Source organism: Daucus carota, chromosome 2 (assembly GCF_001625215.2).
Source record: "Daucus carota subsp. sativus chromosome 2, DH1 v3.0, whole genome shotgun sequence".
Lineage (NCBI taxonomy): Eukaryota > Viridiplantae > Streptophyta > Magnoliopsida > Apiales > Apiaceae > Daucus > Daucus carota.
The window spans coordinates 57,081,794-57,109,278 of NC_030382.2; the positions used below are offsets into that span (position 1 = coordinate 57,081,794).

The 27,485-nt window shown below is 33.7% G+C and overlaps 5 protein-coding genes across 9 annotated transcripts; 3 read left to right on the top strand and 2 right to left on the bottom strand.

The window, feature by feature from the left end:
• Positions 1 to 1,060: 1,060 nt before the first annotated feature.
• LOC108208862 (tubulin beta chain-like) lies at positions 1,061 to 3,327 on the top strand. Its single transcript, XM_017379439.2, has 3 exons — positions 1,061 to 1,550; positions 1,650 to 1,919; positions 2,422 to 3,327. Exons 1-3 carry the CDS (start codon positions 1,157 to 1,159, stop codon positions 3,096 to 3,098), a joined length of 1,341 nt encoding a protein of 446 aa, XP_017234928.1. The 5' UTR covers positions 1,061 to 1,156; the 3' UTR covers positions 3,099 to 3,327.
• Positions 3,328 to 4,594: 1,267 nt separating this feature from the next.
• LOC108208861 (serine/threonine-protein kinase BSK7) lies at positions 4,595 to 12,485 on the bottom strand. 2 transcript variants are annotated; one of them, XM_017379437.2, is made up of 11 exons: positions 12,191 to 12,485; positions 11,378 to 11,461; positions 11,079 to 11,299; positions 10,524 to 10,659; positions 9,467 to 9,600; positions 9,267 to 9,372; positions 8,263 to 8,348; positions 7,657 to 7,845; positions 7,009 to 7,161; positions 5,571 to 5,684; positions 4,595 to 5,177 (listed from the first exon to the last, which is right to left on the bottom strand). In XM_017379437.2, the coding sequence occupies exons 2-11, from the start codon at positions 11,457 to 11,459 to the stop codon at positions 4,932 to 4,934; spliced, it is 1,467 nt and encodes a 488-aa protein (XP_017234926.1). In that variant the 5' UTR covers positions 11,460 to 11,461; positions 12,191 to 12,485; the 3' UTR covers positions 4,595 to 4,931. The 2 variants fall into 2 exon arrangements, with proteins under 2 accessions (XP_017234926.1, XP_017234927.1); XM_017379438.2 differs by lacking the exon at positions 12,191 to 12,485 and adding an exon at positions 12,116 to 12,157.
• Positions 12,486 to 13,842: 1,357 nt separating this feature from the next.
• LOC108206942 (uncharacterized) lies at positions 13,843 to 18,229 on the top strand. 4 transcript variants are annotated; one of them, XM_017377392.2, is made up of 7 exons: positions 13,843 to 14,002; positions 14,470 to 14,668; positions 16,252 to 16,309; positions 16,716 to 16,784; positions 16,858 to 16,953; positions 17,500 to 17,589; positions 17,682 to 18,229. In XM_017377392.2, the coding sequence occupies exons 2-7, from the start codon at positions 14,520 to 14,522 to the stop codon at positions 17,703 to 17,705; spliced, it is 486 nt and encodes a 161-aa protein (XP_017232881.1). In that variant the 5' UTR covers positions 13,843 to 14,002; positions 14,470 to 14,519; the 3' UTR covers positions 17,706 to 18,229. The 4 variants fall into 4 exon arrangements, with proteins under 4 accessions (XP_017232881.1, XP_017232878.1, XP_017232879.1 ...); XM_017377389.2 differs by having other exon boundaries at positions 17,742 to 18,229; XM_017377390.2 differs by having other exon boundaries at positions 13,929 to 13,997; positions 17,742 to 18,229.
• Positions 18,230 to 19,771: 1,542 nt separating this feature from the next.
• On the top strand, positions 19,772 to 23,560 carry LOC108209748 (AT-hook motif nuclear-localized protein 5). The gene is made up of 5 exons (XM_017380826.2): positions 19,772 to 20,586; positions 21,198 to 21,265; positions 21,627 to 21,758; positions 22,796 to 22,954; positions 23,092 to 23,560. The coding sequence occupies exons 1-5, from the start codon at positions 20,142 to 20,144 to the stop codon at positions 23,323 to 23,325; spliced, it is 1,038 nt and encodes a 345-aa protein (XP_017236315.1). The 5' UTR covers positions 19,772 to 20,141; the 3' UTR covers positions 23,326 to 23,560.
• A 277-nt stretch (positions 23,561 to 23,837) lies between these two features.
• LOC108209749 (probable phospholipid hydroperoxide glutathione peroxidase) lies at positions 23,838 to 25,715 on the bottom strand. Its single transcript, XM_017380827.2, has 7 exons — positions 25,539 to 25,715; positions 25,318 to 25,386; positions 24,873 to 24,949; positions 24,669 to 24,730; positions 24,449 to 24,567; positions 24,110 to 24,277; positions 23,838 to 24,023 (listed from the first exon to the last, which is right to left on the bottom strand). The coding sequence occupies exons 1-7, from the start codon at positions 25,698 to 25,700 to the stop codon at positions 23,991 to 23,993; spliced, it is 690 nt and encodes a 229-aa protein (XP_017236316.1). The 5' UTR covers positions 25,701 to 25,715; the 3' UTR covers positions 23,838 to 23,990.
• Between the last annotated feature and the right edge of the window lie 1,770 nt (positions 25,716 to 27,485).

The following is a 27,485-nucleotide window of genomic DNA, read 5'->3' on the forward strand; positions in this document are numbered from 1 at the left end:
TAATTCTTAATTTCAAATATATATCCCAGTTTTAAATATATCATACGTATTTTAATACATAATTTTAATTTGGAGGTGGGCTTGTATTAGAATAATTTTATTACAATATCTTTTTAAATTATTATTCTTTCCAAATAAGTTCAATGAAGTATGCATGTAGATATACTTTTACTCGTCCGGTTAATTTATTTAATAATTAAACGTTTCATAATAAGTATAAAAACGTTTGTCTCAAGAAATATATTAACTTCAAATATTTCTATATGTTTCAATGAAACATAAATCTCTAAATATTAATTAATTAAAAAAATTAATACCTTTCAATTTTATAGTTGATAATGATACTCATAATTCTTGGTACGGAGGTGAGTATTTTTGCTTTATTTATTCTAAACAGCACCCAACACCCACTAATTGATATTCCTTATCTGCTTAATTATTTATTACTCAACTTGCCACCTAATTTCATTTCTTTTTTTTTTTTGTCAGGATCAGCTAATTTCATTTCTAATCACAGGCCCATTCTGAATTTTAGGTTGATACTTTTGGATCCCTTGCAATAATTTTCTTCGGGTGAATGTCTCGAATTATTTATAATTTAATTGTGTTTTTACGACTTTGTCAAAAAGAAAGAAGCATTCCATTTGTACGGTTTGCTTTATTTGTTACAAAATGGATAAACAGTCCACGCAAGTACATTGCATGAATAATACGCTAAAAGCCAAAAAGAAATATAATATACTACTGTTTTTTTTTTTAATTCTAAAAACTTCAAGTCTTGTAATTAAATCAACATTCATTTATATATTTAAAAAAAATTAAAGATGGGATAAGATTCCAGGGGTAGACTGGTAAAATCATACGGTAACTGCACCGCTGTCTCGCTCCCTGCCCAGCTCACTCACAGTGGGCTTAAACATAGCCCACAAAAACACATCCACATGGAATTAATAAATTAATTAACCTCTCTCCCATTATTTTTTAAATTTTATAATAAAATAAATAAATTTTATTGTCGCAATCAAACCGGACCTCACAAAAAAACTACAAAAACCAACCTTCATTCATTCTTCCTCGCCCTCTCCCCCTCCAAGTACAAAAATTCCTCCTTCCTTTTTTTTGTAACATTATTTAATTTATTTTTTTCGACTCAGAAATGAGAGAAATTCTTCACATTCAAGCAGGCCAATGTGGCAACCAAATCGGAGGAAAATTCTGGGAAGTAGTCTGCGATGAACACGGCATCGACGCCACCGGAAACTACCACGGAGACTCCCATGTTCAGCTAGAGAGGGTGAATGTGTACTACAATGAGGCTAGTGGTGGCAGGTACGTGCCACGAGCCGTGCTGGTGGATCTCGAGCCTGGCACTATGGATAGCCTGAGGACAGGGCCTTATGGAAATATTTTCAGGCCTGATAACTTTATTTTCGGACAAAATGGCGCTGGTAACAACTGGGCTAAGGGTCATTACACTGAGGGAGCTGAACTTATTGATTCAGTTCTTGATGTTGTCCGCAAAGAAGCTGAGAATTGTGATTGCCTTCAAGGTACGTAAATTTAGTAGTCATGTTATTTTTTTAGGACGTGCTGATATGCTGATACGGAAGTCTTGTGCACGTACTGATGTGAATAATGCGGATATGTAGGGTTTCAAATATGTCACTCACTGGGAGGAGGTACTGGATCTGGTATGGGAACACTATTGATATCGAAGATCAGGGAAGAGTATCCTGATCGGATGATGTTGACTTTTTCGGTCTTTCCTTCTCCGAAAGTCTCGGATACGGTGGTGGAACCTTACAATGCCACCCTCTCCGTCCACCAACTGGTCGAGAATGCTGATGAATGTATGGTGCTTGACAATGAAGCTCTGTATGATATCTGTTTCCGTACACTCAAGCTCACTAATCCCAGCTGTAAGTGCTTTTTCTTTATGTAATTAATTCTTTTTAATGTCTTGCCAGTAGCTAAAGACAAATAATATTATGGACCATGACGAATAATTCAATCAGGAGAAAAAAAATTATATGATCATGTTGAGAACCAATACCTTGGTAAAGGAAGATCCAAAATGGATGTTATGCTATTTTCTAACACTCTCTTTACTCAAAATTTGAGATTTCCGTCAAATCAGATACCGAAGACCGTTGAAATTTTGAGGTCCTTTTAGGTTGGGCTCTAAACCACTGCTTAGTTGGCTTCACTGTTGAGCCGGCCCTGTGATCCTATATTGAGGATTCCTGTGATCCTATATTGAGAATCAATCCACCTAAAAATTTTAAGATGTTAGAATAAGATTCCAAATAGATCTTATGCTATATATAATTGAACATATTCAAATTGGGTAGTGATCAAATACACCTTTGGATCTGTCTAATTGAATTATTTTTGTGATTTCGAATTTTTATGTGAATGCAGTCGGTGATTTGAACCACTTGATCTCCACAACCATGAGCGGTGTAACATGCTGCCTCCGTTTCCCGGGACAACTCAACTCCGATCTCCGAAAACTAGCCGTAAATCTGATCCCCTTCCCTCGCCTCCACTTTTTCATGGTCGGTTTCGCGCCTCTAACTTCCCGCGGCTCTCAACAATACCGTTCCCTCACAATCCCCGAACTCACTCAACAAATGTGGGACTCCAAGAACATGATGTGCGCCGCTGACCCGCGCCACGGCCGTTACCTCACAGCCTCGGCCATGTTCCGCGGCAAAATGAGTACTAAAGAAGTCGACGAACAAATGATCAATGTCCAGAACAAAAACTCCTCGTACTTTGTCGAGTGGATTCCCAACAATGTCAAGTCAAGTGTCTGTGACATTCCTCCCACGGGCCTGGCCATGTCTTCGACTTTCATGGGGAATTCGACGTCGATTCAGGAGATGTTTAGGCGTGTTTCGGAGCAGTTCACTGTGATGTTCAGGAGGAAAGCGTTTCTGCATTGGTACACAGGGGAGGGAATGGATGAGATGGAGTTCACTGAGGCCGAAAGCAACATGAATGACTTGGTTTCGGAGTATCAGCAGTATCAGGAGGCTGTGGCGGATGATGATCAGGAAGATGAGTATGATGATGAAGAGGGGATGGAGAATTGAGATTGGAGAAATGTGAAGCACAGTGATCAGATTAACTTATATGTGGCGAGTACATATTGGTGTGGTTTGATGAATTGATTCAGGTTATGAGGTGGTGAAATAAGAAGACCTGTTGTGTTGGAGTAATTGCTTGTTTTCTCTCTATGTTTTGTGAAGCATCTTCATCTGTCTTTTTTCCTGTAAATTGTATTCATTGTCATTTTTTATGGAAATTGTAAGCTTTTTTTCATGTTAAGTTGATTCAATATCATTATAATGACGATAAAATGCCGAAAACCATGATTGGACACAGGCAGAGGGAGTAATGATCAGAGTAGGTCTGGGCCCTCTGAAATTGGGCCAAAGTTATAAAAATTTTTAATTAAGAAAGACTAGCCCGCAACACACTTTGAGTCTGTGACGGAACACACATGACCCAGGTCTCGGAGTAACGAGCAGTAGCAACAGAAACAAAACAAAGGCAGAGAATGACAGAGACTGAGAGCACGTAATTGTAACGCGTTATGATTTTTTTTTTTTTTTTTTACACTTTTACTTGTAGTTGAGAATTTATTTTTTTAATATATTTCGGCCCTCCCTAGTATTTTCTCCTGCCTCCGCCACATGCGAGAAAGATAAATTTGCTATAACCGGGTTCAGATTACGAGGTTTAAAATAAAAATAAACTGTATGGTCAGTTGTCATTACCAGTTTTGGAGCATGAAATAACTGAACAGTGACTACTCGGCACTCGTAATTGACGAAATCATAACCAATATTTTTTCGTGACCTGATTAATCACACCTAAATTGAATTTGGTGAAAGTAATTGACGAAATCATAGCCAGATATTTCTTTATAATTTGATTTATTTTAACTCCGTTGTCTATCTTTAAAATATTAGACTACGACTATATTTCTTTTGATTAACCTTTCTCCCCCTTTTTTTCGAAACTACAACTACACATCCTTTGATTTCCCCTTCCCAACTCTAAGTTCTCCATTTCGGAAACACACGTTTTTGATTTTTCTATTCCATCTTTCAACATATTTTAACGTGAGTCATACGTTGGCAAACTCAACAGTTCTACTCCTGTGAAAAAAATGTGCCAGACTTGTGGATCAAAATTATCCGAATACTTGTAAGAAAATTTATTTTCGTTCTTCCGCTGAGATATATTCAGAAAGGAGTTGACATGCAATATCCAAATTCTATTGTTCGTCAAAGACAAGGTGCAGTATATTCAGTAACTATCAAAGAAATCAAGGTCATACATAAAAGCATTACTAGCAGGAAAAAATGGTTCTTTGGGTCAAATGTTCTGGATACAAGTTGACAAAACATTTTAAAACAGACCATGTCAAGATTGCAGGATGCTCTGAATTTCTACATGCTTAATATAGACACATTTCAAAAGCTTAAGATTACCAATGAAAGAATACATCGTCAACCGAAACATAAAAGCAATAGCAAACAATGCTACTAATTCAACAATACAAAGCACGAAATAGCAAGTCTACAAACAAAGGAACATCCCATTTGAGATTAACATAAACAAGATACATAGATAACATTTGTTCTCTATAGGTACATATACACCACGGTAAATTTTACTTCACCTTAACTTTCTATTTGCATGATCTATAATCCAGATGAACAAGCAATATCTACCTGAATTATTTTTCAAGATTGTATGTATATCTTGGTCTCACAAATACCACTGCAAGTGTCTAAGGAACCAAACAACTGACCGAAACCAACCCATCCGATAGTCACAAGAGAATGCTTCAAGAAATAAAACCAACTCATAATCCGGGATAGAGAGAACAAAAAACAACAGATCGTTCGTTTTGTTTAGGATTCTGTGTTCTTTTTCTCTTCAAGGATTGAACCCTCTCTGAGTGCAATTTGGCCCTCGTTTTCCCTTCCTAGAGAAAAAAGAGCAACAGCTTGTAGGTATGATGCAATATGCCAGACAGGTGATATTACTTGTGCTTGCACCGCATCATTGAGAGCTTCTTGTGGCATATCGGTCATAAGATATGACAGGCTTCGACGGGCAAAAACAGTAGGGGAGATCATGGTTCCCACGTCAATGAACTGAAAGTGAGAGATGAAGCAACTAATTATCAGCTACATAATTATTATAGTGGATAGCGAGTGGAACTATCTGCAATATTATCTACTTGCCCAAGCGGAAGTGCATTAGTTAAATGCAAGAATATTTTCTGTCATTTTTATTCTAAACTCGATCTGAGGAGTGTCTTGTAAAGAATATTTAACCATATCCTCAGCCTGTTAAGTGCTAATTAATGTATGTCAACAGCAATGGCAAGTTGTACATGGTAACATAGGAGATGCAGATAACTAAAAATACAACATATCCATAACTTGCATACTTATTAATATATGGTAGATTCTCCCAAATTTTAATAACTTAGCCTACTATAACTTCTCAGCCCTCAGGGGTAGATGGATAATGAACACCCATACCTGTGTGAAGCAGTCAACCGCAGCTTGAAATTCTTTACGCCTGAAAGCAGCATCCCCTTTCTTCTTTGAGTTTATAGTTTCGTGTACCTGATTTGTCCACATCTGAAATGACAGCTGCATTAAGAAAAAACAAACTAGTGAGCACATAAACTATTGCGTAGAGGAATTCTGGAAACGATAAAGATTCCAATTCCAGATCTATGACATGAGTGGTGACTGGTAGTAATCGGATCTTGTACTACTACGGGCTACAAATCCACACGCAATGATCATTTGAAGTGGATTTTGGTTCTCCACTTAGTTTTAAATACCTAGTGGTATTCCCTAGCCACAAGTTATTACATTTTCCTGTGCACCACCTGCACTAGTTATCCAAAATCTAACATAAATGCTAAGAAACGCAAAAAATTGTTACGACGAGACTCCTCGACTTCTTCCTACGTTACCTGATAAGATTTCTCATCTTCTAAGACCTTCGGAGGGGTATACTAAACCCCAAGTACATTGGGGTCCCATGAAATAAAATCATGTGATATAGAGAACATACTTGGCTTATACTAAAAGCACAAAACATCCTAAATGGAACTCTAATTTATTGATTAGTTACACTTGATATTTTATGCAAATATTATTGAAACTATGTGAAAAGAAATGGCATGAATAGAGGCAAAATTTAAAACATAAGGTGCATATTTAAGATTAAAAGATTAGAGAGTAATAATACATACAGAGAAAAAAAAATGAAACATATTAACATTCGATTTTACATTAGAATTAGGAAATAATATACCCTATGACGAACTTTTTGAATATAATAGATATAACAATACAATTAAACCTCGGTAAATAAGTACCCTCTGGACCACAAGATTTCATACATTTATTGAGGTTAATAATAATACAACGGTCTTATTGCTGTTGGGACTAACGAAAATAATTCATATGATGAGGTTATACATTTATCGGTAATTACTTTATCAAGGTTCTGTGGAAATATTAGGCAATAAATTGGTGTTAATTTATTAATGTTATATACAAGATACCTATAGAGATGAATAAAAAAAATTAAAATGAATCCTGTTACCCTACTTTGCTCTACACCGCTTCCGCAAATGGAGTCATACTAATTACTAACTTATCTTTACTTCTGCTAAATTAACGTGCTGAGTTTAAAGCTGGTATATTCTTGTCTGATCCTTAGATCATAGGAGCATGTACAGCCAATAAATTAGTAAGGAGTACATGAAAATATAAGAACACGTCATATTTTTAATTTCAAATATCGTCTGACAAGACAATATGAGTACTTAAAAGATTCAAGGGTTGAAACAAGTTCTTTATAAATGTATAAATAAGTATAGAAGTGGATATATATAGAGTTGCATATCTTAAAAAACAAATGTTACTTATGGAAATGATAAAAATTAGAATTATATACCTCTGTTGCAGCTCCCTCGTCATCTTTGTACCCGAGTTTTTCTAAGATTTCGTGTATAGCTGTCAAATCCTTTCTCAAACAAGCCTCGCCAAGTGGAGATAAAGGAAAAGCAGCACTGCTGTCTGGTACACCCATTAGCTCATTTGACGAAACCTGGTAAAAATAGAAGGCAAACTTTATAACATCCTAAAAAATCCAAAACCTTATATACCTTACACGATGGTCAGGTAGCCATTTTCACAGAATGTGATAACTAAGATCTGCTGAGATATCACTATATCAAGCAATAAGAGCACCAATAGGACTCGGGTTGAGTACTAAGAGTCATATGAGATAGAATAATCCAATTTTTCAAGAAATCACTAGTACCAAAGTAAACTGCATAGAATGTAGACATGTGCACCTTAAAAATTCTTTTGGTATCCTACACAGTAATGTCCTATGAATACTCTATAAACTTTGAAAAAACTTGAATTCATATAGTATTAACAAATTGTGCAAAATCCTTTACTCATATGGTCTCCATATTGATTCCCAGCTGCAACACAAAAGCTATTCATATATCTCACTATATGATCTGTTAAATAATGCAAGACAAACTCCGAAACTAATAAAGATGTTGCATTCCAGTCTTTGGGGAACCGTTACCTGTGCTTCTTTCTGAAGAGGAATCAAAGCGGTAACCAAAGACTTAGCATTTGGACGCTCACGAGGCTCGTATTGTAGACATCTTGAAGCTAAGCGCACCAATTCAGTCCCATCATCGTTTGAAAATTGACCTTCCAAACAAGAATCTGTCAGCATCTGAAGATTCCTGTCCCTTATCAAGTCGAGGGCCTGACAGAGTATTTTAAGATCAATATATAGTTCCCATCAGTGGCTAGAAAGTGCTTGGAACAAACACTGGTATAGATTCTAAAAGAAACATAGCAAGATTAAGGTAAAAGATGAATAATACAAAAGGCGCACAGCCAAAAAAGACCACAAGTTAGAGGTTTCACAAAGTATATACTTCTAAACAAGACATAAATCTGTCAACGAATTGAATGTATTATTTAAGTCTCAAAATGTTTTTTGTAGTGACTTCGGGTATTTCACCATTTTCGTACAAGCAAAACATAACTGAGCCAGATCCAAACCCCATGGGAGTATGGAATAACTCTATTTCAAATTTTTTGTGCCATGGCTGTTTGCCCCTTCACTATTTTATTTTACTAATTTAGGACAATGAACAACATGAATTGGAAGTTTTACATGGCTTGGAGGAATGTGCTTTCCACTGAGGAGGTCAAGCAAAAGGGTCCCAAAGCTATAAATTACACTTTCAGCAGTTACTCTTCCTGTAAAAAAAGGGAAGTGAACTCATTTTAAAGGACAAATAGATTTATGGAGTGACCAAAATTCATTGAAGTAAGACGAAGCAGAGAGATCTAAAAAATACAAAGGAAACAAGGAACAACTTATCTTTTCCATAAGAAAAATAAATATCAAGTTATGAGCCAAATTTAATGTTATTATTAAGTTACTATTTTGAGCTTATGACTTGTGAGCCATATCGGACATGGAATGTTGTGTAAAACTTGTTTACGGTTGTAAAGGAACTAACCTAAACCTAATTCTCATATGAAAATTATTAGGTCTAAAGTTGAACAAATATAAATGCTCCATCCATTACTCGCTTAACGTGTCATACTATACTATTGAGTTCCCATTACAAAGTAATGCACCAAATTGGTCAGTAAAATTATAGCCTTAAATTCTATCTAGCAGTTTAGCCCAATGTATATTCCTCTTCCCTTGGTAGAAGTGGTTGAGGGTTCAAATTTCAGTGAATGTAAGGGTCTGAGTATTTAACTATTGTAATTGGCCACTACCAGAAAGGGGAAAAAAATTGCCTTCGCTTCTTCATCTCTCCGCTTAGTTACATATAAACTTTTTTTTAAAAAAAGAAGTTAATAGGTTCTGACCCATCAGCTTACAAGACACCCGATAATTATCATTTGAGGCTTCTTATATAAATAAATGCCTGGCAGATGGATGAGGAGCACCAACTTTTTGTGTCCCAAAACATTACTATTTAATATAAATTACTATTAGTGTTCTATATTGGTTGGTCTGAGAGTTAATGATAAAGTTTACTAACATAATTGAACAGAAAGCAGTCAACACAACAGTTCTGCTATATAATGCAAGCAAAAACTAGACAAATCCGAAAACTCTTTACACGGATAATCAATAATGTTGCAAAGAATATTTACCAGTCCTCAGATATTCGGGTGGGGTAAATGCTAGATTAGTACTGTAACTTTTTCCATCTCTACTATTCTTCATCAACCCAAAGCAAGAGAGTCTTGGATTAGCATCCTGTCAAATGATGAAATACAGAAGCACAAAGTTGATAAAACAGCAAGGTAGAACAGCTTTAGAATGACTAGAACAACCTAAACAGTTTACTTACATCATCAAAGACTATCCTGTAAGCATTAAGATCGTGATAAAGGGCACGTCCTTTCATTGTACAATACTCGAGAGCTTGTGCAAGATATAAAGCCACCCTTAAACGCATAGCCCACTTCATAGGTTGTGATTCCCCTATAAACATATTCAGATAAGATCCTATAAGAATGAAATAATATGGAGAAAAAATGAATCTGACAAGACATGAGGATGAAAGATGATGAAGAGAAGGGAAGATTGACACAGTGGACATGTAACTAAATACCTTTCATCAAAGAATTTATAAAGCAAAAATAGTTTCGAGGTAAAAACATGTCTAAGAGGATAGGATTCTTGAAAAAGAATCTCAAGTTATATTTTTATTAATAATCTCTTAAATAGAAGATTACAAAAGTATATAATATTCAAAAAACTTCACCACCAAGTGTAAATCATAAATAGATACCGAAACTAAATCTTCTGAATCTACAAAAGATACATAAATAACTGTTTTAATATAAAAGTCGATTAAAAAACATTTATGACAAACAAATTTTTAAATCTCCACACGCATAAAAAGAAATCTACTGAGATAAATAAAAACAAATATCACATGAACTATTAGAAATTATAAAGAGCAATAGAGATCTCATTCATGTATATAAAAATAGGATGACTCTTCAAGACGTAAGTATAGCCTCTTCTTTAATAAATATAGTATTTAGCAACCATATTTACCACATGCCACAATATATGCCAGAAAAATGAATTTTTGTATCTAGGTATAATTGCAAAATGGATAATGAAACAACTGATATATATTAATGTTCATAAGCGAAAAAAGGATTGTTATATGCAACTTTTTTGAGTTCTTATATCTAATAAATCCAATTGCAAAATGAATAATGAAAGTAATGGTTTTATTTAACGAAGTTTAAGAAAAACAAATATTACTAGTATTTAATGGCCATTTTCCTCCAACATCAATTAAATTTCACTAAAATAATGAAAGTAAACCCACCAAAACAGAGAGCAATACAAAACAAAATTAATGAAGGTGAGGATAATAGAAGGCTTACAGTGAAATAAGTGTTTGGCAAGTGTGTCATTGGGCATGTATTCTGCAACAAGTAATCTTTCATCACCTTCAAAACAACAACCAAGTAGATTCGCCAACCTACAGTTTCTGAGTTGACCAACAGCTCTTGCTTCCTCCTGAAGTTGCAAAGCAAGATTAGTTCATGGTACATATAGTTAGCAGTGGAAAGTTTGTAATTTTTTAATAAAAGATCATGGCAAAAACAACAAATAACTGTAGAAGTCAAATTATAAGTCCTCTTCAGTATATAAATTTACATCTTTATAGTGTAGAGGGAAACGATAAGCCAATATATTATATAATAAATTATGTGGCAGCAATATATTAAAAGTACTTTATTGAATGTATATTTTGTTTCAAAACAATAATAATAATAATTATAATAACAGCTTGAAAGAAATACATATTAAGACATTGAAGGGTTGTCTACTTGCTACTTTACATCTAAATGTGAGAAAGCGAGAAGTGGATATGTATATTAAAATTCCCTAAAAGTATGTGATATATCCATCCGCAGCAAGGTAACGTAACTTACAAGAAATTGCTGACGATCTGGCCAAGCAGATCTATTAAAGCGTTTGACTGCAATCCGCAGCTGGGTCTCTAACTTTCCTTTATAGACAACATTTGGGGCCTTTTCCCCGTGTTCAGATATTATATTCTCCACCGCAAAACCAGATGTTGCATTCCTTAGTTGCTCCAATGTGTACTCCCGAAACGCAGGCAAGTCACTAGCTTCATCCTTTTCCTCATTTTCTGAAAGACATACAAAGAAAAGGTTAAGACCCACATATCAAAGGGGTCGAATGTTGGACACATGCCACGTTTACATACCATCATTATGGGCCTTTGATGTCGGTCCATTAGTTTCCGGCTTCCAACAACAGGAGACTAAGCTAGAGCAGCCACAACCCATCTCTGTACCGAAAAATGCCAAATAATTTTGACGTCAACAACTCATTAAAAACCTAGACTACTGGCTAAAGGGTTTCTCAAATATTGCGTGTAAAATTAACAGCTTAGATATCTTCCTATATTCCCGCGAAACCAATTTATGTAATAACAGTCTATATTACCCTAAAAGGTATGCACACGATAACAAATTCATACATCAACAACAAATGCCCTAAAAGATCAAATCATCAATCAACCTATCATGCCCATATCATCAATCAACCTATCATGCCCTAATATGCTTCCATGCAGAATAACTAAATTAACAACACCACAAGGCCAAATTTAACACCCAAGATTCTCCTTCAATCTCAGACAAATTGCTATATCCTATATGCTAACCTCAAATCAAGAAACATATATGTTTAAACACAAACAATTACTTCATACACCAAACAAACAAAGACACTTCATTACTTCCAACTAATCAAGACTCAAATCTCAACCACAAACCAAATCAACTAAATCACAAAAACACAAGTACATTACCAAGATTCTAAATCAAATCAAGGGACAACAACAATAGCCAACCATCCCAATTCAACACAACACCACATAAATCCAAGTCAAGATTCAATCTCTACATCTTAAGACTAAAGGGTCAGCTCAGAATCAAACCTAAAGCCCAAATCACAGCTCAAACATAAAAAAGATTCATAAATAAACCAGACATGAACTTATAATTATACTTACAAACCAATCTGAGAGACTTGTTTGCTTAGCAAGACAGGGTCAAGAAACAGTGAACTGGCTTGGAATATTAAAATATGTAAGTATTTGTAAGTATATACAGATGAATGAACTGGAGTTCAAAAGACACGAAATTATTGTGGGTACATATGTATAATGTAGTAAAATAGATTAGTATGTAATAATATTATAAAGAAAGGGCATAGTGCTTGTAATAAACTAAAGTAATGAAAACGTTAGTGGTTCTACTAGTTGGCATTTTAACCAGTTGCGCCGACTTGTATTTTTGGCTTTGTGTAAGAAATAAGAATAACGTCTGGTGATAAAGAAATTGTACACGGAGAAGTTTCGACTTTTCTCCGGCTTTTCGAGACTTTTTGCGAAAAGTTTGTCGAATATGGCAAGAAGTTGAGGAGTGGATTGGCATGGGTCTTTGATGAATTTATGTTGTAAATGGGAAGTTACTATTTATTTTGCTGATTTAGGGTTGTTAGAAAGAAAAATATATGAGTCAGGCACTTATGATGACATGAGAAAATATATATCATTTTTTGGGTGATAGAAGGTTGATTTTTAATATAAATACAAATTGATATTAGCATATTTCTGAAAATTATATATTATTTTATATTTTGGGTGATGGAAGGATGATTTTTAATATTTATTTTTACTTATGATTTATTATTTTTTTGTAAAATTTTGTTGTATTTATTTAATTTTATTCCACAACATATTTTTGTTTAAATATTAGATTTTAAATTTATTAATATATTAAATTATTAATTAAGATATATTACATTTATTAATATAAATTTTAAGTAATTAGGAGAGTAAAGTTATATTTTATAGAATAATTTGATAAATTTGTTAAGTTATGTTATCACATAATTTATATTATATTGAGAATTTAATACCGTCATCAAATTTATGTAACAACTGTAGCATATATTATAAGAATTATCAATTTATCTAATATAATAATTCATATTAACTAGCTTATTAGAAATAAAATTCAATTATATTCAACAAATTAGAATAAAATTATTCAAACAATTTTAGACCAGATAGACAAAATAACCCTTCGAGGTGATTTTGACCAGCCTTGCAAAGATTGAGTTTTTTTGGTCAAATTCCGAATCGAATTTTGATTTTGACCGTCCAGATCGGGATTCATAACATACTTGAACTGGTTTTGAGCAGCATCAATACAATTAAACCAGGTTATTGCGAAGGCCTTTTTTTTCATCTCTCTTCCAGGCTATGCAGTTGAAACAGTTAAGATGCCTTCAATATATTCTTGAACCCCGGCAAAATTATAAACATTTATTACTCTCCACATCATATATCATCATTTATATATATAATAAAACTAAAATATATTTATCAAATATTTAAGGATGATATATATCAAAGTATAAAATAATCTAAATATCCGCAAGTATATAAGAGAAGTAGCTCAAATGTTCGTCTGATCTCGTGTTTTATCTCACGTATGGCGCAAAACGTGATAATTTTTTATTTTTCCTTCATTTCTGCCGAGAGTTACTCGTGGACATGCAAAATAACAAGTTATGCACTCAAATGCAAATAAATACACAAATAATAAATAGATAAAAAACACATTTTTTTTCCCGACAAAAAAAAAGAAGAACAAACACATTTTTGGGCTACTGGGCCTCTTAAAATTATTCACATTGGGCTACCATGGGTTATTGGGCTTGATAACACGAACAAGATTGAAACTCATAACATTTCTTACCCATTCATTACTCACACAGCTTCTTCTCGCCCGTTCTCGGCGCCTCTTTAAGTAAGGTGAATTTTCCACTCTGTATATACATTTATTCTTGTGCGTATTGTGCGTCTATGTATATACGCTTCATATATCTCTGCTCATAGCCCTTTTGTAATTGTGGTCGTGTTTTTCATTGCAAGTAAGGTGTTTGATGAAATGCCTCAATGAGTGTTTTCTTAAAAAAGCTTGAAATTGATGTACTTTTGGGTAATGTAGTATCAGTGAAGCAAAATAGTATCTGGGTTTTGAGTATAAGCTACAAATCTTTGTTATCGGTGATGACTTTCGTGTTTTCGATATCGTCCCTAGTGTATCTACATGTATAAGCTGAAGTGGAGTGTGGCACATTGATTTTGCAGTTTAACTCAATTTTTGGCTTATTGCATGATAATGTGTAAATTGGTGTATAAAATAGAAATGTTTTTGCTGTGTTTTTATTATGTTTTGTTTTACTTGTGACATGGTTTGTAATTGGAATTTGTCACAGCGAAAGTTTATGTAAATCTTTTGGGGATAGTGGTGATCAACAGTTAGAAGATGAAGTACATGAGGCCAATAAATTTATTTCAAGATCTGTTGAAGTTGAAGGCATCGGAACGAGGGCGATTTCTTGGTTTGGATGTTGGAGATAAGTACGTAGGCTTGGCAGTTTCAGATTATCACAACCAGATTGCATCACCTTTGCGGTATGTTTTAAGGGAAGTACATATAGTTTAAAATAAATAGTTCCTATATTCGTAGTATTTTTGTTCAGTTGTCATTTTTCAGAGCAAGTCCAATTCAATGCCAACTTGGTTGCATTGCATAATTTTGAACAAAATGCAAAATAAAACACAACTCCAAAGGAGTTGAATAAATAGATGCAAATATGCATAATGCATAGTTGGTTCCAGATCTGCAACTAAGGATTCATGTATGCATCTAGCCACATCATCAATCAAACATGAATTTACTGAAATTTAATGTACTTCAAACAAAAGTTGGGAGGGTTGTACAAAAAGTTACTAGGTAATTAGGAATTATTTGGTCGCAAAATGCAACTACCGTAGGAGGTAGCACCAAAAACCACTTTTTGGTGCCATATTATAGCAATGGCTATAGCCTAGGAAGCACCGATACTTCAAAAAGGCCGCCATGTCCGTGTCCGACACGGCGACTCGGCACCGACTCGGCTGAGTACGTGTCCGACTCGCCGTGTGGCGTGTCAGCACATGACACGCGGCCGACACGCGGCCGACACGGCCCTTTAAAAAAAAACCCTAACCCACATGTTTTTTTAAGTCAGCCCAGCCCATATCTTATTTAACCTAACCCATCTCTTTTATAATATTGCTCAGCAGTCAGCTCTTTTCATCTTCTATCCGCATATATACACAATCAGACATACGTTTATATACATATCACTACATCTCCTACCTTCTTATATATATATATATACAGAATATATATATATATATATATATACAAGATGATCATTCGAATGAAAATGCAGAATAGATATGTGTCTCATCATGAAAGAAACTCTATTATTATGAATATAATCCAGTATTTAACATATATAAATATTATGTTTTTTTATGATTTTTTTTTTTACCGTGTCCCGTATCCGAGACTCTTTGAGAATTGGAGAATCCCCGTGTCCCGTGTCCCGTGTCGACGAATCCGAGTCGGTGCTTCCTAGGCTATAGCCATTTTGCATCTAGCATTGAACTTGCTATTAGAGGGCAGTGTAAGGGTCCTACTGCCATATCCTCTTCGGCTCTTCCTTATGTTCGTTGATCCTCTTGAGATACAAAGAAATTGAATTGTAATCTTACTTGTCATTTTTCCTTTCAAAAAAATAAAAATTATGGGATTGATGTGAACCTCTATAGTATTTGCAAGAACTTCCTCATAAATTATTAACAGATGAAATTGCTTGCTGTTTATTTGTTTAACATTCTCAGCTGGCCTAGTATTTACTCAATTCATTTGCAACAACTGTAACATTACGTGTTGCTTTGAAACAAATATTTGAGCACCTTAGCATGCATAATTAATTCAATGATGATATCTCAAACTCCGAAGTCATTATATCTAGTTCAGAGTTGGTGTGAATTAGTCAATATATATTGAGCACTGGGCCCTGCCGTTGGATGATCTTAATTATTATATCTGTTTGGAAGCCAAGCTTTGTTATATCAACAAAGTTAGTTAGTCAGCGCGCTTCAATTTTATGTATAGATTTTCCTTCCATGTTCGTAACAATTGTTATTTGCCTCCAATGCAGTGTTCTGCTAAGGAAGAAATCGAATATTGACTTGATGGCCACTGATTTTCAAAGTTTGGTGAGTTTTTCAGTTCCAGATATATGTATCAAAATCATTGCTCATATTTTTACTGAAGGCATTCAAACATTATAGTGTTGCATTCTTAATTGCATTTTTTTTGTAGTGATTGATTTGTGCGTTTAAGTAAGAATAAGGCCCATCTTGGTTACTCTCTCTTCAGAAATACTTGTACAAGTATATTACTAAGGAGAATGTTAATATTAAAATTACACCTTTTATGAAGGATAGATCAACAAGCCTGATTCCTGCTTCGGTCCCTGAGCAATCAATCTAGGCAAGCAAAATAGTGCATTGTGCATGTCTCCATTATTTCATATAGGTTTTAATAAATTTTATTCCACTTCAAGTCTTCAACATGTCTAATATTACAGTTACACTTATGTGTGTTTCTTATTGCGTGCAGATATCCGAATTCTCCTTGTCAGGCTTCATTATTGGCTACCCATTTTATAGAAACAGAAACAGCCCAGATGTGTGTTTTCCTCTCTAACATCTCTCTCAGTTGTTCATTCAGTTCAGACTTAATATATTTTCTTCTTTTGTAGGCCATACAAGTAAAACTTTTTGTTGAAGACCTTTGTAAAACAGGAGTACTTGAAGGTTTGAGGTATACTTTTTGGGATGAGTGTTTCACGTCGAAGGTTTGTGCTGCTTTCTGTATATGATATTACCGAAATGTAAACTGTAACATGATGGTGCAGGGTTGTCAACTCACTATCTCCAAATAGTATTCATCAATACCCACGTTCAATGCAGTTGAATTAAGAAACACAGCTTTTTGTGCCCTTTGTCACCTTAACAGCTTTATTAGTACTCCCTCCATCCCAAATTAGATGAGCTCGTTGACTTTGCACAATTTAAGGTGCATTGACCGTATAGCTATATAAATTATTGTTTAAAAAAATGTGAAATTTTTATTTATAAAAGAAAAATTAAAAATTTAAATTACTGAACTAGACGGTCAATGTACCTTAAGTTGTTTGCCCAAAGTCAATTATCTCATCTAATTTGGATGGAGTACTGCCTTGTTGATAGAAATTTGCTAGAGCTGATTTGAGCTTGATCATTCTTCATCCAGTACTACTGGTTTAATTTTATGAGACTGTACAAGGGAATGTCATGTTTCATCATCATTTTATGATACTGCTGATAGTAGACTTATATGGAAGTGCTAATGCTGTCCTCAGATCACGGAGTTATTGCTGAAGGATTTAAATTTGCATCCAGTACAATATAAGTCTGCAATAGACAAATTTGCTGCTGTTGGAATACTCCAGGTACAAATCAATTTCCAGTGAATTACAGAAAGCCTAACTATGATTGTTATATATTTGAAATTGATCTCTTTACATCCTTTATATGCCTACAGGTGAAAGAATCTACTAACAGATAAACTTATCTTGTATGGCTGATTTGCTTATTTCGGCAGGGTTACTTGGATTTTGCAAATAGACGTACAAAGCTGAAATCGAGTGAAGACCTTTTATGATGAAAAATATGGAATTAAACTAGTTGCACTTGCCAGTGAAACCATGTGGATGCCTGGGATAGTTATGTAATCAGTTTTATGTATCCATGGTTTTGGATCAGGATCAACCACCTTGAAGAAATTAATGGATTTAGCTCCGCTGTAGTGCAACATTGTAGAATTCTGCTTGTATTTGTTTTATATTAAGGGTCGTTATAGGTCATTTCATCCTTTCATACATGCAAGAAATTACTTGTACCCTCACTCTCTCAAAGTCTCAGTAGTGGGATCTTGCAATGTAGTGATTGAAAAAGAATTTTGGAGGGTTGAAATTTGTAATGGGCCCTTCCTCCATCCTTCTTTTTGGTAATTACTGTATAATTATCATATCGATATCTGGTGGGGACCACAGCAACGTTTGCTGAATAAAGTTGAAGTCTTAATTAGGATCAGATGTCATTTACACAAGGCTCCGAGTTACGATGTTAAATCTAGCCATATTATTTTTCGGGGAAAAATAAATAATTACCCCACTGTATTATATCAAATTTTCAGTGTAGTAAATCCCAGTTACAGGGAGGAGTCGACTCTTCCTTAGAGCAAGTCCAACAGTGTCCTAGTTGGAGCCCTAAATATAATATAAAAAATTATGTTCTAATAGTTTAGGACATATTCTACTAATTTCAACTCCAATAATGTGACTTATTTTCACTATATGTTTAATATTTTATTATTAAAAGTTCACTTTCATCATTAAAACATAATATAAAATAGAGAGAGAAATAAAGTGTTGGTAAAAATTTATTATAAAATATGGGATAGGGCAAGGAGAGAGAGTTGAATGGGTTGTGCCAGTGATATAGGGCATTGTTGGATCAAGTTTTTTCATCAAATACCCTATATTATGACTTAGGACACTAAATAAAGCAACTGTTGGACTTGCTCTTATTTCTCCACTTCTATATCTTTATTTCCCATTTATTCTGTAATTTTCTTTTCTATTTATTAGTTTTTCAATTAAACCAAGATTTAATTTTACTTTTTTTGGATGAGATCAATTGAGTACTTTGTTATAAGGTTGTTACTAATAGATATGTTATGTTTTGGTATTTGTTATGTTTTGGTATTTGTATGGTACAGGTTTTCCTAGTTTTCTGAGAAGCGATTTCTATGATATTTTGAAAAATTTATGAACTCGTATTGATTTGACACAGAAAAATCAAAATTTTATTTTTCATAATAAAAAATTGTTCATATTTTAAAAATATTTGTTTTTCCATTTCAATTAATAAAATGTATGATTCTGAATACTAATTTATAGACTGTTCTTGTGTGAACTTCAATTATGATTTACTAGTTTCATAGTTGATGCAAATTAAATTATTCAAGATGTTAATATACTAATTTTAGATTAAAATTTTGGATATTTTACGTGTTAAACTGTCTAAAAATAAATAATTATTTTTTAGCTCGTTCTTTATCTCACAATCATTTTATAGGTGACTATCTGATATTTTTTCCAAGATTCTAAATCTCATTTTATTAAGTGCTTTATTTTGATAAAATTATTTATTTGTAAAATTCAATCTTGTCTCAATAAAATTTTATTTCCGCTTTCAGACAAAAATCAGAGTAAAAGTATAGACGATCCAATATATTGATCTCCAATCTGATTTAAAATTCGACAAAATTAAATGAACGTGGATAAAGATTGAAATGGTACATAAACTGTACTTAGGTGGGCACACCACTGTCTTGCAATAAGTCTCATAACTACAGCACCCCAAACTACAAAGACTCTTCGGTCAGAAACTTGCATACAGCTATTACCCTTTGACTGTGTGCCAAAACCCCTCCCTTTCTACCCCAAACCATTAATTTGCTAGTACCACAAACCCCCTTTTTTATTTTACTACTCTTTTAAAGTTAAAGAAAATGTCACCTTCTGTTACTTTAATTCAAAAGCTCTAATTTTTCTACTTCATCTTGCTTTTGTCTTTACTCTCCCTCCTCCCTCTTTCCCAAAGTCTCATTCTTGATTTTAAATCTAGGGTTCTTGTTTATTTTTCTTTTTTTGCTTTGGTCTCAGTTAAGTAGCTTTAACTCCACCCTTTAAGCTCTTGTTTGAGCCACTTTAAAGCTTGAATCTTTCTGCATTTTTATGATTACCCAACTTGTCTTTTGGTAGTTAGTGAAGTTTAATAGCTTTCAACAGTAGTTTTTTGTCATCTTTTTTGGTTCTTGAATTGAAAGATTCAATCTTTTTTCATAATCCATTGCTTTAGAGAAACCCTATTACAACCCTTGTCAAGATTTTACTTAATTTCTTAGTTTCAGTGGTTCTTGAGTAGTTGGGCTTGCATGGATGGAAGAGAGGGAATGTCACATCCTTACTACTTCAACAGAGGGGTTAGTGGGCCTAATCCCAGTCCAGGCTCAGTTTTTGGGTCAGGAACCCAGGCTGGATTAGCTTCCCCAACTGGTTTCAAGAACCTATCAAGCCCTAATATTTCAATTCAGACTAATGTTGGAGGTTCACCTTACCAAGCTGAGATTGTAGTGCCTGATTTTGGTCATGGGGTTGACATTGGTGGATCATCCAGTGTGTCATTGACTGATTCTAGTAAGAAAAAGAGGGGAAGGCCCAGGAAGTATGTTCCTGATGGGACCAGCATGTCTTTAGCATTGTCTCCTATGTCATCTAATCCCTCACCTGGGTCTGGGGATATAATGCTGGTGGAGGGAGAGAAGAAGAGTAGAGGGAGGCCTCGTGGTAGCGGAAAGAAGCAAAGATTAGCATCTTTAGGCAAGTTTGCACATTGGATTATAGCAGCTCTGTACTTATTTGAAATGAACTTGCATTTATGTGGTCTTACTGAATGATTGTGTTTACAATCTTGCTGAGTAATTGCATTTACTTGCTTTTGTTGAATAATTGCAACAAACCAGATATGCATTATTATTTTTAAGTACTCATGTTTCTGCAATATAATGATTGAATGCTCTCTGCAGTGGTTAGATAGCCAACGCTAGTAACTTTTTAGCTATATTTATTTGTAGTGAGCTTCATCACCTTGAAATATATAGCATATCAAGCTGCATGTCTTTGAGGTACTGGACTAGTACTATTTTTGTTGTTCACATTTCTGATACTTAGTAGAATATGTTAAATAGTATTTTGTTTATTGTTATGTATTGACAATGATAAAATTAACATAGAATTTACTTGCCAAAAAACATTTCTGACTTGGTTTTGCTCATATGTAAACCAGTCTGCATGAAGTGACAGTAAACTTGTTTTAGCCTTGCAGCTGCAGGCTATTCAAGTAAATCTATAGGGGTATATTAGGTCCTTCTTGTGTCCACTTACGATAAGAGGGGAATTGTTGTCTAACGTTTTGGCGTTCACTTTTCCAGGCGAATGGATGAATACTTCGGCAGGAAAAGCTTTTACTCCGCATGTCATCCAAATTGCACCAGGAGAGGTATTGCTTATATGATAACATGTTCAAGTATTTGTTTGTGCACACCCTATTACTCATGCAAGTTTAAACAGAATGTCTACCTGCACTATATATAATACTAGTAATTTGTTAAAATGCCTAAGAATAGTGAAAGGTGCTCTTACATGAAGAAAGGGAACTATAACTAGTAGTTCTTGAAAAAGTTAGGGCGCTTACTGTTAAGATGTTTCAGAAAATTTCTTTCATGTATAGAGGGTGAATACAAGCAGTTGAGGGTGACAATTGCTTTAGTGATGAAAAGAGGTTTTTGAGAAACACATCTGACAATTTCACCTTCTAAGGAGTGGTTCTTATCTTGAATTTCTACTTTATTTCATTTCAGGATATTGCGTCAAAAATACTGGCATTTGCTCAACAGAGACCAAGAGCTCTATGTATCTTGTCCGCCAATGGTTCTGTTTCTGCCGTGACATTACGCCAACCCATGTCGGCTGATAGCACATTCACATATGAGGTTAACATTTAAAGCAGTTGATATCTTTCTTTTTCTGTTTCTACCAAAAGTAGCTTGTTCTTTTCTTATCACATGTTTTATTAATTTTGTTTTTTTCACAAGTCACATGGAAATATATTGACTTCTGACGTAGTTCATTTAACGTTTAACAAGGCCTCAGTTTTTAAAAGGTTAGATACTTAGATTTTAGACAGCTTTCAATGGGAATAACATACTTGATTTGAAACATTATGTTTATGTTAGATGTTTCCTACTTAAACTCTAGCTGACTGAAATTTGTCAATTTTGAATGTATTTACAAGGTTTTAGTTAATACGGAGTAGTAGCATTAAAGGTAGGTCCTTTGTTTATGAATCGGAATTGCCAGTGTTCCTCAATCCTTTTAAAAATTAATAATGTGGTTTACATATATAAATTGGAATAATCATAATACTTTCTAGTAGACATTATTGAAAGTTCTGATGTTTGATATTCGTTTTTTTGTATTGCATATCTGACCAAGGCAGTCAAAGGTTATATGTAAAGCTTAATAGTATAAAGTGGTTCTTTGCTAACAATAGAAATTATGAGCTATTTTATAGCGGTTCTTTGTTGACGATAAAAATCGTGAGCAGAGTACTATAGTATTTTAGCATTTATGACCGAGTGCTGATAGAACAAATATTAGCCGTCAGCCGTCTGGTTGGATTCCCAAGTCGTAAAATCTTATATATATTTCATTACTTTACGTCATCAAATGTATTTGTACTTGGTTTTTGTCGCATACTTTCTAAGCTGCAACAACATAAATGTTCACATTACAATTGAGTAAGAGAAGTGTTCTACCTTTTATTGTAAGGTTTACTGCATTTGTTGATGGTAACTTGGTAGCATGACATCTTGCAAAATCTGCATGGATAGTTGAATACTTGAATGTTATATTGATGTCTTGCTTCCTCCTTATCTGAACTGCTGAATTCCTTTATAAATTCATGGAAGTATACATATTTACTCACGTCTAGTTCCTTCTGATGAGACTCTTCCTTGCTCTTTTATAGGGTCGTTTTGAGATATTATGCTTGTCTGGTTCTTATTTGCTTTCTGAAGGTGGACCCCGGAATCGAACCGGTGGTCTGAGTGTGTCTATCTGCACTCCTGATGGCCTTGTGATAGGAGGTGCAATAGGTGGTAGGCTTATTGCTGCAAGCTTGGTTCAAGTATGTCCATAATATTCCCATTTTCTATATAAGATTGTAGAGTTCAAGTTAATCATCAATCCACTTGCTTGTAAGATGTCAATAACATATTTAGCAAAAAAAAGATGTCAATAACATGACAACATCGCTTGGTGCAGGCAATCGTATGCAGTTTTGTTTATGATGGTTTCAAAACAAAAACCAATCCACAGGCTGATGCAAAAGCCGAGCAGATATCTAATATTCAACCCAATGAAGGCTCATCTGCACCAACACCAGCAGCCGCTGCTCAGCAGAGTTTGACTCCAAATCCTGAAAGGTCTTCATGTTCTCCAAGTTCACGGCCAGATATGAGAGATCTAAACACCGATATTGACCTAGCTCATGGATGACACAATTTCTTTCCGCAAGTCGCATGTCTCTGTATAGTAATTGTAATATGAAGCAATCCGAAACTAGATCAGCAGCAGGATTCTAATTGTTATTGTTAGTAAATGTGTTCATCTAGCAATGTAACATCTAGGATTCCTAAGCAACATAGTCCTGCCTCCCATGTGTGCTTGTAACATATCTAACATCTCGGGTATGTCTTTTAGCTATATATTAATGTTTTGGGCTTTCAGAATCTTTTGGCTGTTCGAATACATGTGAACATAATTTGTAGAAGTGGTATCTTCTCATTATGATAAACATCCAAGTATGTAGTTGTTGAGCGTGATTGGATTTGGATATAGCCTTAGTGGTGAGTTTATTTTCTGTTGTCCCGAAACACCTTTGACATCCGATATGGAAAAAAAAAAAGTGATCTGAATCTTAATGCCATTGTTGCAGTTTGCACAAGTCTCACGGACAATCACATTTACAGACTACAGTACTACGAAAAATGAAAATCAAGATTGCTGAGTTCTGGAACATTATTTCTTCATTTTACTCGAACATTAATACAATTTAAACTTACAAACACAAACACATAAGCAATTAACAGCAGTAACTGGCTATTTATTTGAATCAAATCTCCATATAATGGTTTCAGCCAAACAGCCTCAAACTTCAATGCTTAAGCTTTCTCCAGCAGTTTCTTTATATCCTTCTGCAAAGATTGCAAAATATGTCAGGCAACATACTGATGATTTCGATATCTGTAATAGTTATCAGGAAATAGTTTCCGGACTGTACCTCAATGCTTAAAGGAGAAGTTGTGGGAGCATAGCGATCGACAACATTTCCATTTTCGTCAACCAGGAACTTGGTGAAGTTCCACTTAATACCATCACCGAAAATTCCACCTTTGCTCGACTTCAGATACTTGTACAGGGGATTAGCATCAGAACCATTTACCTTAACCTGAATTACCAATAGTGGAGTTATATATAGAAGCAAAGCCAATGGAGTAGGTGAAATAAGATTTTTAGTAGAAAATATTATGTATGTTTAGGAAGATTGTAAATGTATGGAAAAACAATGCAGATCCTCTATTTTTTCTTTTTTTAGAAAAATAGCCACTCAAATTCCTACCTTGTCGAAGATGGGATATTCAGCTTTGAATTTAGTGCAAGCAAACTCTACGATTTCTTCATTAGTTCCCGGCTCCTGTGATCCAAACTGGTTGCAAGGAAATGCAAGAATCTCTAGACCTGGATTACCGGAACATGTTCAGAGTTGAGTTTAATTGTGATGGCTTAAAATTTCTCCATGTCAATTACAAACCAGATAGAAGCAGAGGCAAGTAAATAACCTTGATCCTTGTATTTCTCATACAGCTTTGCCAACTCTGTGTAGTTTGAATTGGTTAAGCCACTGCAACAAATAACAAAAGGATCATCACATTAACAATTTTGTTATATCCAGAACGTGTCAATATCGTGTTTAACAGAAATTTGTCATTTGATAAATCGATCAGAAGTGAAATCATGATCATCTCAGGCCTCCGTAAAATTACCATTGAGATGCAACATTGACGATCAAGAGAACCTTTCCCTTGTACTGGCTTAGGTTGACATCGTTGCCTTTAGCATCCTGCAGTGCAAACAATTTCGTAAATTTATCCAAACACTTCCTAAAAATTTAAAACAGCATAAACCTCCACAGCACCTACAATTAATCCAGCTACAATTTTTTTCTTCAGGATCATCAAACTCAATAACAATAGCAGAGCATAAAAAGGCCACTAATTTTAGATTATATCTTATTGTATGTTCCCAACTTAATTAAATATACAGAACTCAAAGCCAAAAACAAGAAAGTATTAGTCCTAAAACATTGACAGACCGTGACCTGGTGTACCGAATGATCATGTGACAGCGGAATTCAAGATTAAAATTACTTCAAGTCCTTGAATTAATCAAGTCGAAAACTTGAAAAATATAAATAAGTAAAGGAGAAACCTTGACAGTGAAATCATGGACAGACTTGGGCTTGTCGGAAGCAGTGGCCATTGATGATCCGATCTTAATCTGAAAACAAGTAAACAGCTCCTTGTTAAACAACTTCATCCTAGTACCCTATACGAACACCTCCTATCATTACATGTTTACACACGTTTCACCATCATAACTTCTACAAAATTTATCCCCGAATAAAAATTTCTATCTTTAAATAAAAATACCTGCGAGAAAATAGCTGCTCGAAACTGAGAGATAAGAATAACAACACGATTATTATGTAATGAGACAACTTGGATGACAGCTATATATATATATATCTGAATATAGGGAGACTTAGAGCATCTCCAACCATCTAAAGCACACATGTGTTGTATGTTAGCCATGACGTACGATATTATTTTAGGTTAATGTTGTGACACGTTAAGTTAGTGAGAACCTACGGTCTAGATTATTCTTGAAACGGCTTAATCTGCGGGCGATGAATAAGTGTGGATTGGATGATTGCCGTCTATGTATTTGTCAGTTTTGTTAAGAATAAGAATCTTCTATTTTTATGTGCGTTTTTCTATTGTTTTCTTATCTTGTCAACTAGGAGTTCACATTTTGAACCGTGCTTGTGTTTCTAGAATATGCTCGATCGTCCATTGTTCACATTCATTGCAGTTCCTTTTTCTTTTTATGAAAAATTTGTTCTCTCTTGACAAAACAAGTGTACAACTGTGCACAAGGTGTTGGTAGAGCTATTGTACCCCTTACTAGAGGTCGGGAGTTCGAATAAAAAAAAATGTACAACTATGTATGAGGAGTTTATTATATGACTGAAAAATAATATAATTTGAATACATTTTTTGAACGTAATTTAATTAAATCTATTTACCTGACTTAATTATTAATCTTATCTTAATAAATAAATTAGAAATATATTAATCAAAATAAATTAATAAACCTGTTTTGTAGATTTATTTTAAAAGTTTTTTTATTGTAACATATTTATTATTCAAATTATATTTTTAAAATTATAAAGAAAATTAAAGGTCGTTGCATGTGATATACTTTATAAATGTAGTTATAAAGAATTATCTCAAAGAAACATATTTTTAATATAAATTTTTTATTAAATTTTGTATTATAAAATTAAATTTCTCACAATAAAAATTGAATCAAATACAAATAATTACTCATGTAGCGGAACTTATTATAATTAAATCCCATTATTTAATAAATTTATTATATTATTAATTATTAATTAACCACTTATTGGCGGACCCATTCTTATTCTTCGCGTATTTATTTAGTCGGTGTCTTAACTAAATTCCAATTATTTTGAGGGAATTCAGTTTTACTTATAACTTTAATATTTATTATTTTAATAAATAAAAATAGAATATTATATTTATGATTTTAATATTATAATACAATAATAATATTGAGGAGCGGGGAGCACTTACAAATAATATCATTTCTAAAATCTCAAGTTCGGGATATTCTTAGATTTTAATATTTGTATTTTTATATATATGAAACGTGTATAGTATTATTATTAGCTAGTTACAGAATAATATTTAAAAAAATAACTTAAATATTTTAGTTTGACTGCTAAATTTCTAACAAAGGTTAGAGCTAGCAAACAACTTAAATATTTTAGTTTGACTGCTAAATTTCTAACAAAGGTTAGAGCTAGCAAACAAATATTGAGTTTTGTTCCTACTATGTTTTAGTATCTAAAGGTTTAGATTCCCACTCGCTGAGCATCTCGCGATTGCAACAAGTGAGGGGCATCTTTTCAACAACAATAATTGATAAATTGATCGGTTAAATAGGTGAGCATAATTTATAGTTATAATCAGTCTAATTATATATATAATAAATCTTTTGTTTACAATGATAGTCACCTAACTCTTCGCAATATTAAATTATTATTATTTTATTCATAATAATTTTAAACAATAATGCATTAATATTTTAAGAAAATAATCAACCATCATAACTAATTTTATTGAGGTATATATCGATTAGAATGGTTTGTTATTACTCATTATAATAAAGCTGGTGGAAATTTCATTATATTATTAACCGATGATATGTAATATTTTTACAATTTTATTTTTTATAGTTCCATGTCCCATTGAAATTTAGGTTCTTTTCACATATTTTTTGTAAATATAATT

Bases quoted from the DNA above. Each gene is read 5' to 3' on its own strand.
- LOC108208862 (XM_017379439.2), top strand. From the start codon at position 1,157: ATGAGAGAAATTCTTCACATTCAAGCAGGCCAATGTGGCAACCAAATC. The intron at 1,551-1,649 runs GTACGTAAATTT...GCGGATATGTAG, and splicing joins GAATTGTGATTGCCTTCAAG to GGTTTCAAATATGTCACTCA. The intron at 1,920-2,421 runs GTAAGTGCTTTT...ATGTGAATGCAG, and splicing joins CAAGCTCACTAATCCCAGCT to TCGGTGATTTGAACCACTTG.
- LOC108208861 (XM_017379437.2), bottom strand. From the start codon at position 11,459: ATGGGTTGTGGCTGCTCTAGCTTAGTCTCCTGTTGTTGGAAGCCGGAA. The intron at 11,300-11,377 runs GTATGTAAACGT...TATGTCTTTCAG, and splicing joins ATCAAAGGCCCATAATGATG to AAAATGAGGAAAAGGATGAA. The intron at 9,601-10,523 runs GTAAGCCTTCTA...ATATGTTTATAG, and splicing joins TGCCAAACACTTATTTCACT to GGGAATCACAACCTATGAAG.
- LOC108206942 (XM_017377389.2), top strand. From the start codon at position 14,520: ATGAAGTACATGAGGCCAATAAATTTATTTCAAGATCTGTTGAAGTTG. The intron at 14,669-16,251 runs GTATGTTTTAAG...CCTCCAATGCAG, and splicing joins CAGATTGCATCACCTTTGCG to TGTTCTGCTAAGGAAGAAAT. The intron at 16,954-17,499 runs GTTTGTGCTGCT...TGCTGTCCTCAG, and splicing joins ATGAGTGTTTCACGTCGAAG to ATCACGGAGTTATTGCTGAA.
- LOC108209748 (XM_017380826.2), top strand. From the start codon at position 20,142: ATGGATGGAAGAGAGGGAATGTCACATCCTTACTACTTCAACAGAGGG. The intron at 20,587-21,197 runs GCAAGTTTGCAC...TCACTTTTCCAG, and splicing joins GCAAAGATTAGCATCTTTAG to GCGAATGGATGAATACTTCG. The intron at 21,759-22,795 runs GTTAACATTTAA...GCTCTTTTATAG, and splicing joins ATAGCACATTCACATATGAG to GGTCGTTTTGAGATATTATG.
- LOC108209749 (XM_017380827.2), bottom strand. From the start codon at position 25,700: ATGGCTAACATACAACACATGTGTGCTTTAGATGGTTGGAGATGCTCT. The intron at 24,950-25,317 runs GTTTCTCCTTTA...TTTGCACTGCAG, and splicing joins TCCATGATTTCACTGTCAAG to GATGCTAAAGGCAACGATGT. The intron at 24,568-24,668 runs GTTATTTACTTG...CCGGTAATCCAG, and splicing joins TGAGAAATACAAGGATCAAG to GTCTAGAGATTCTTGCATTT.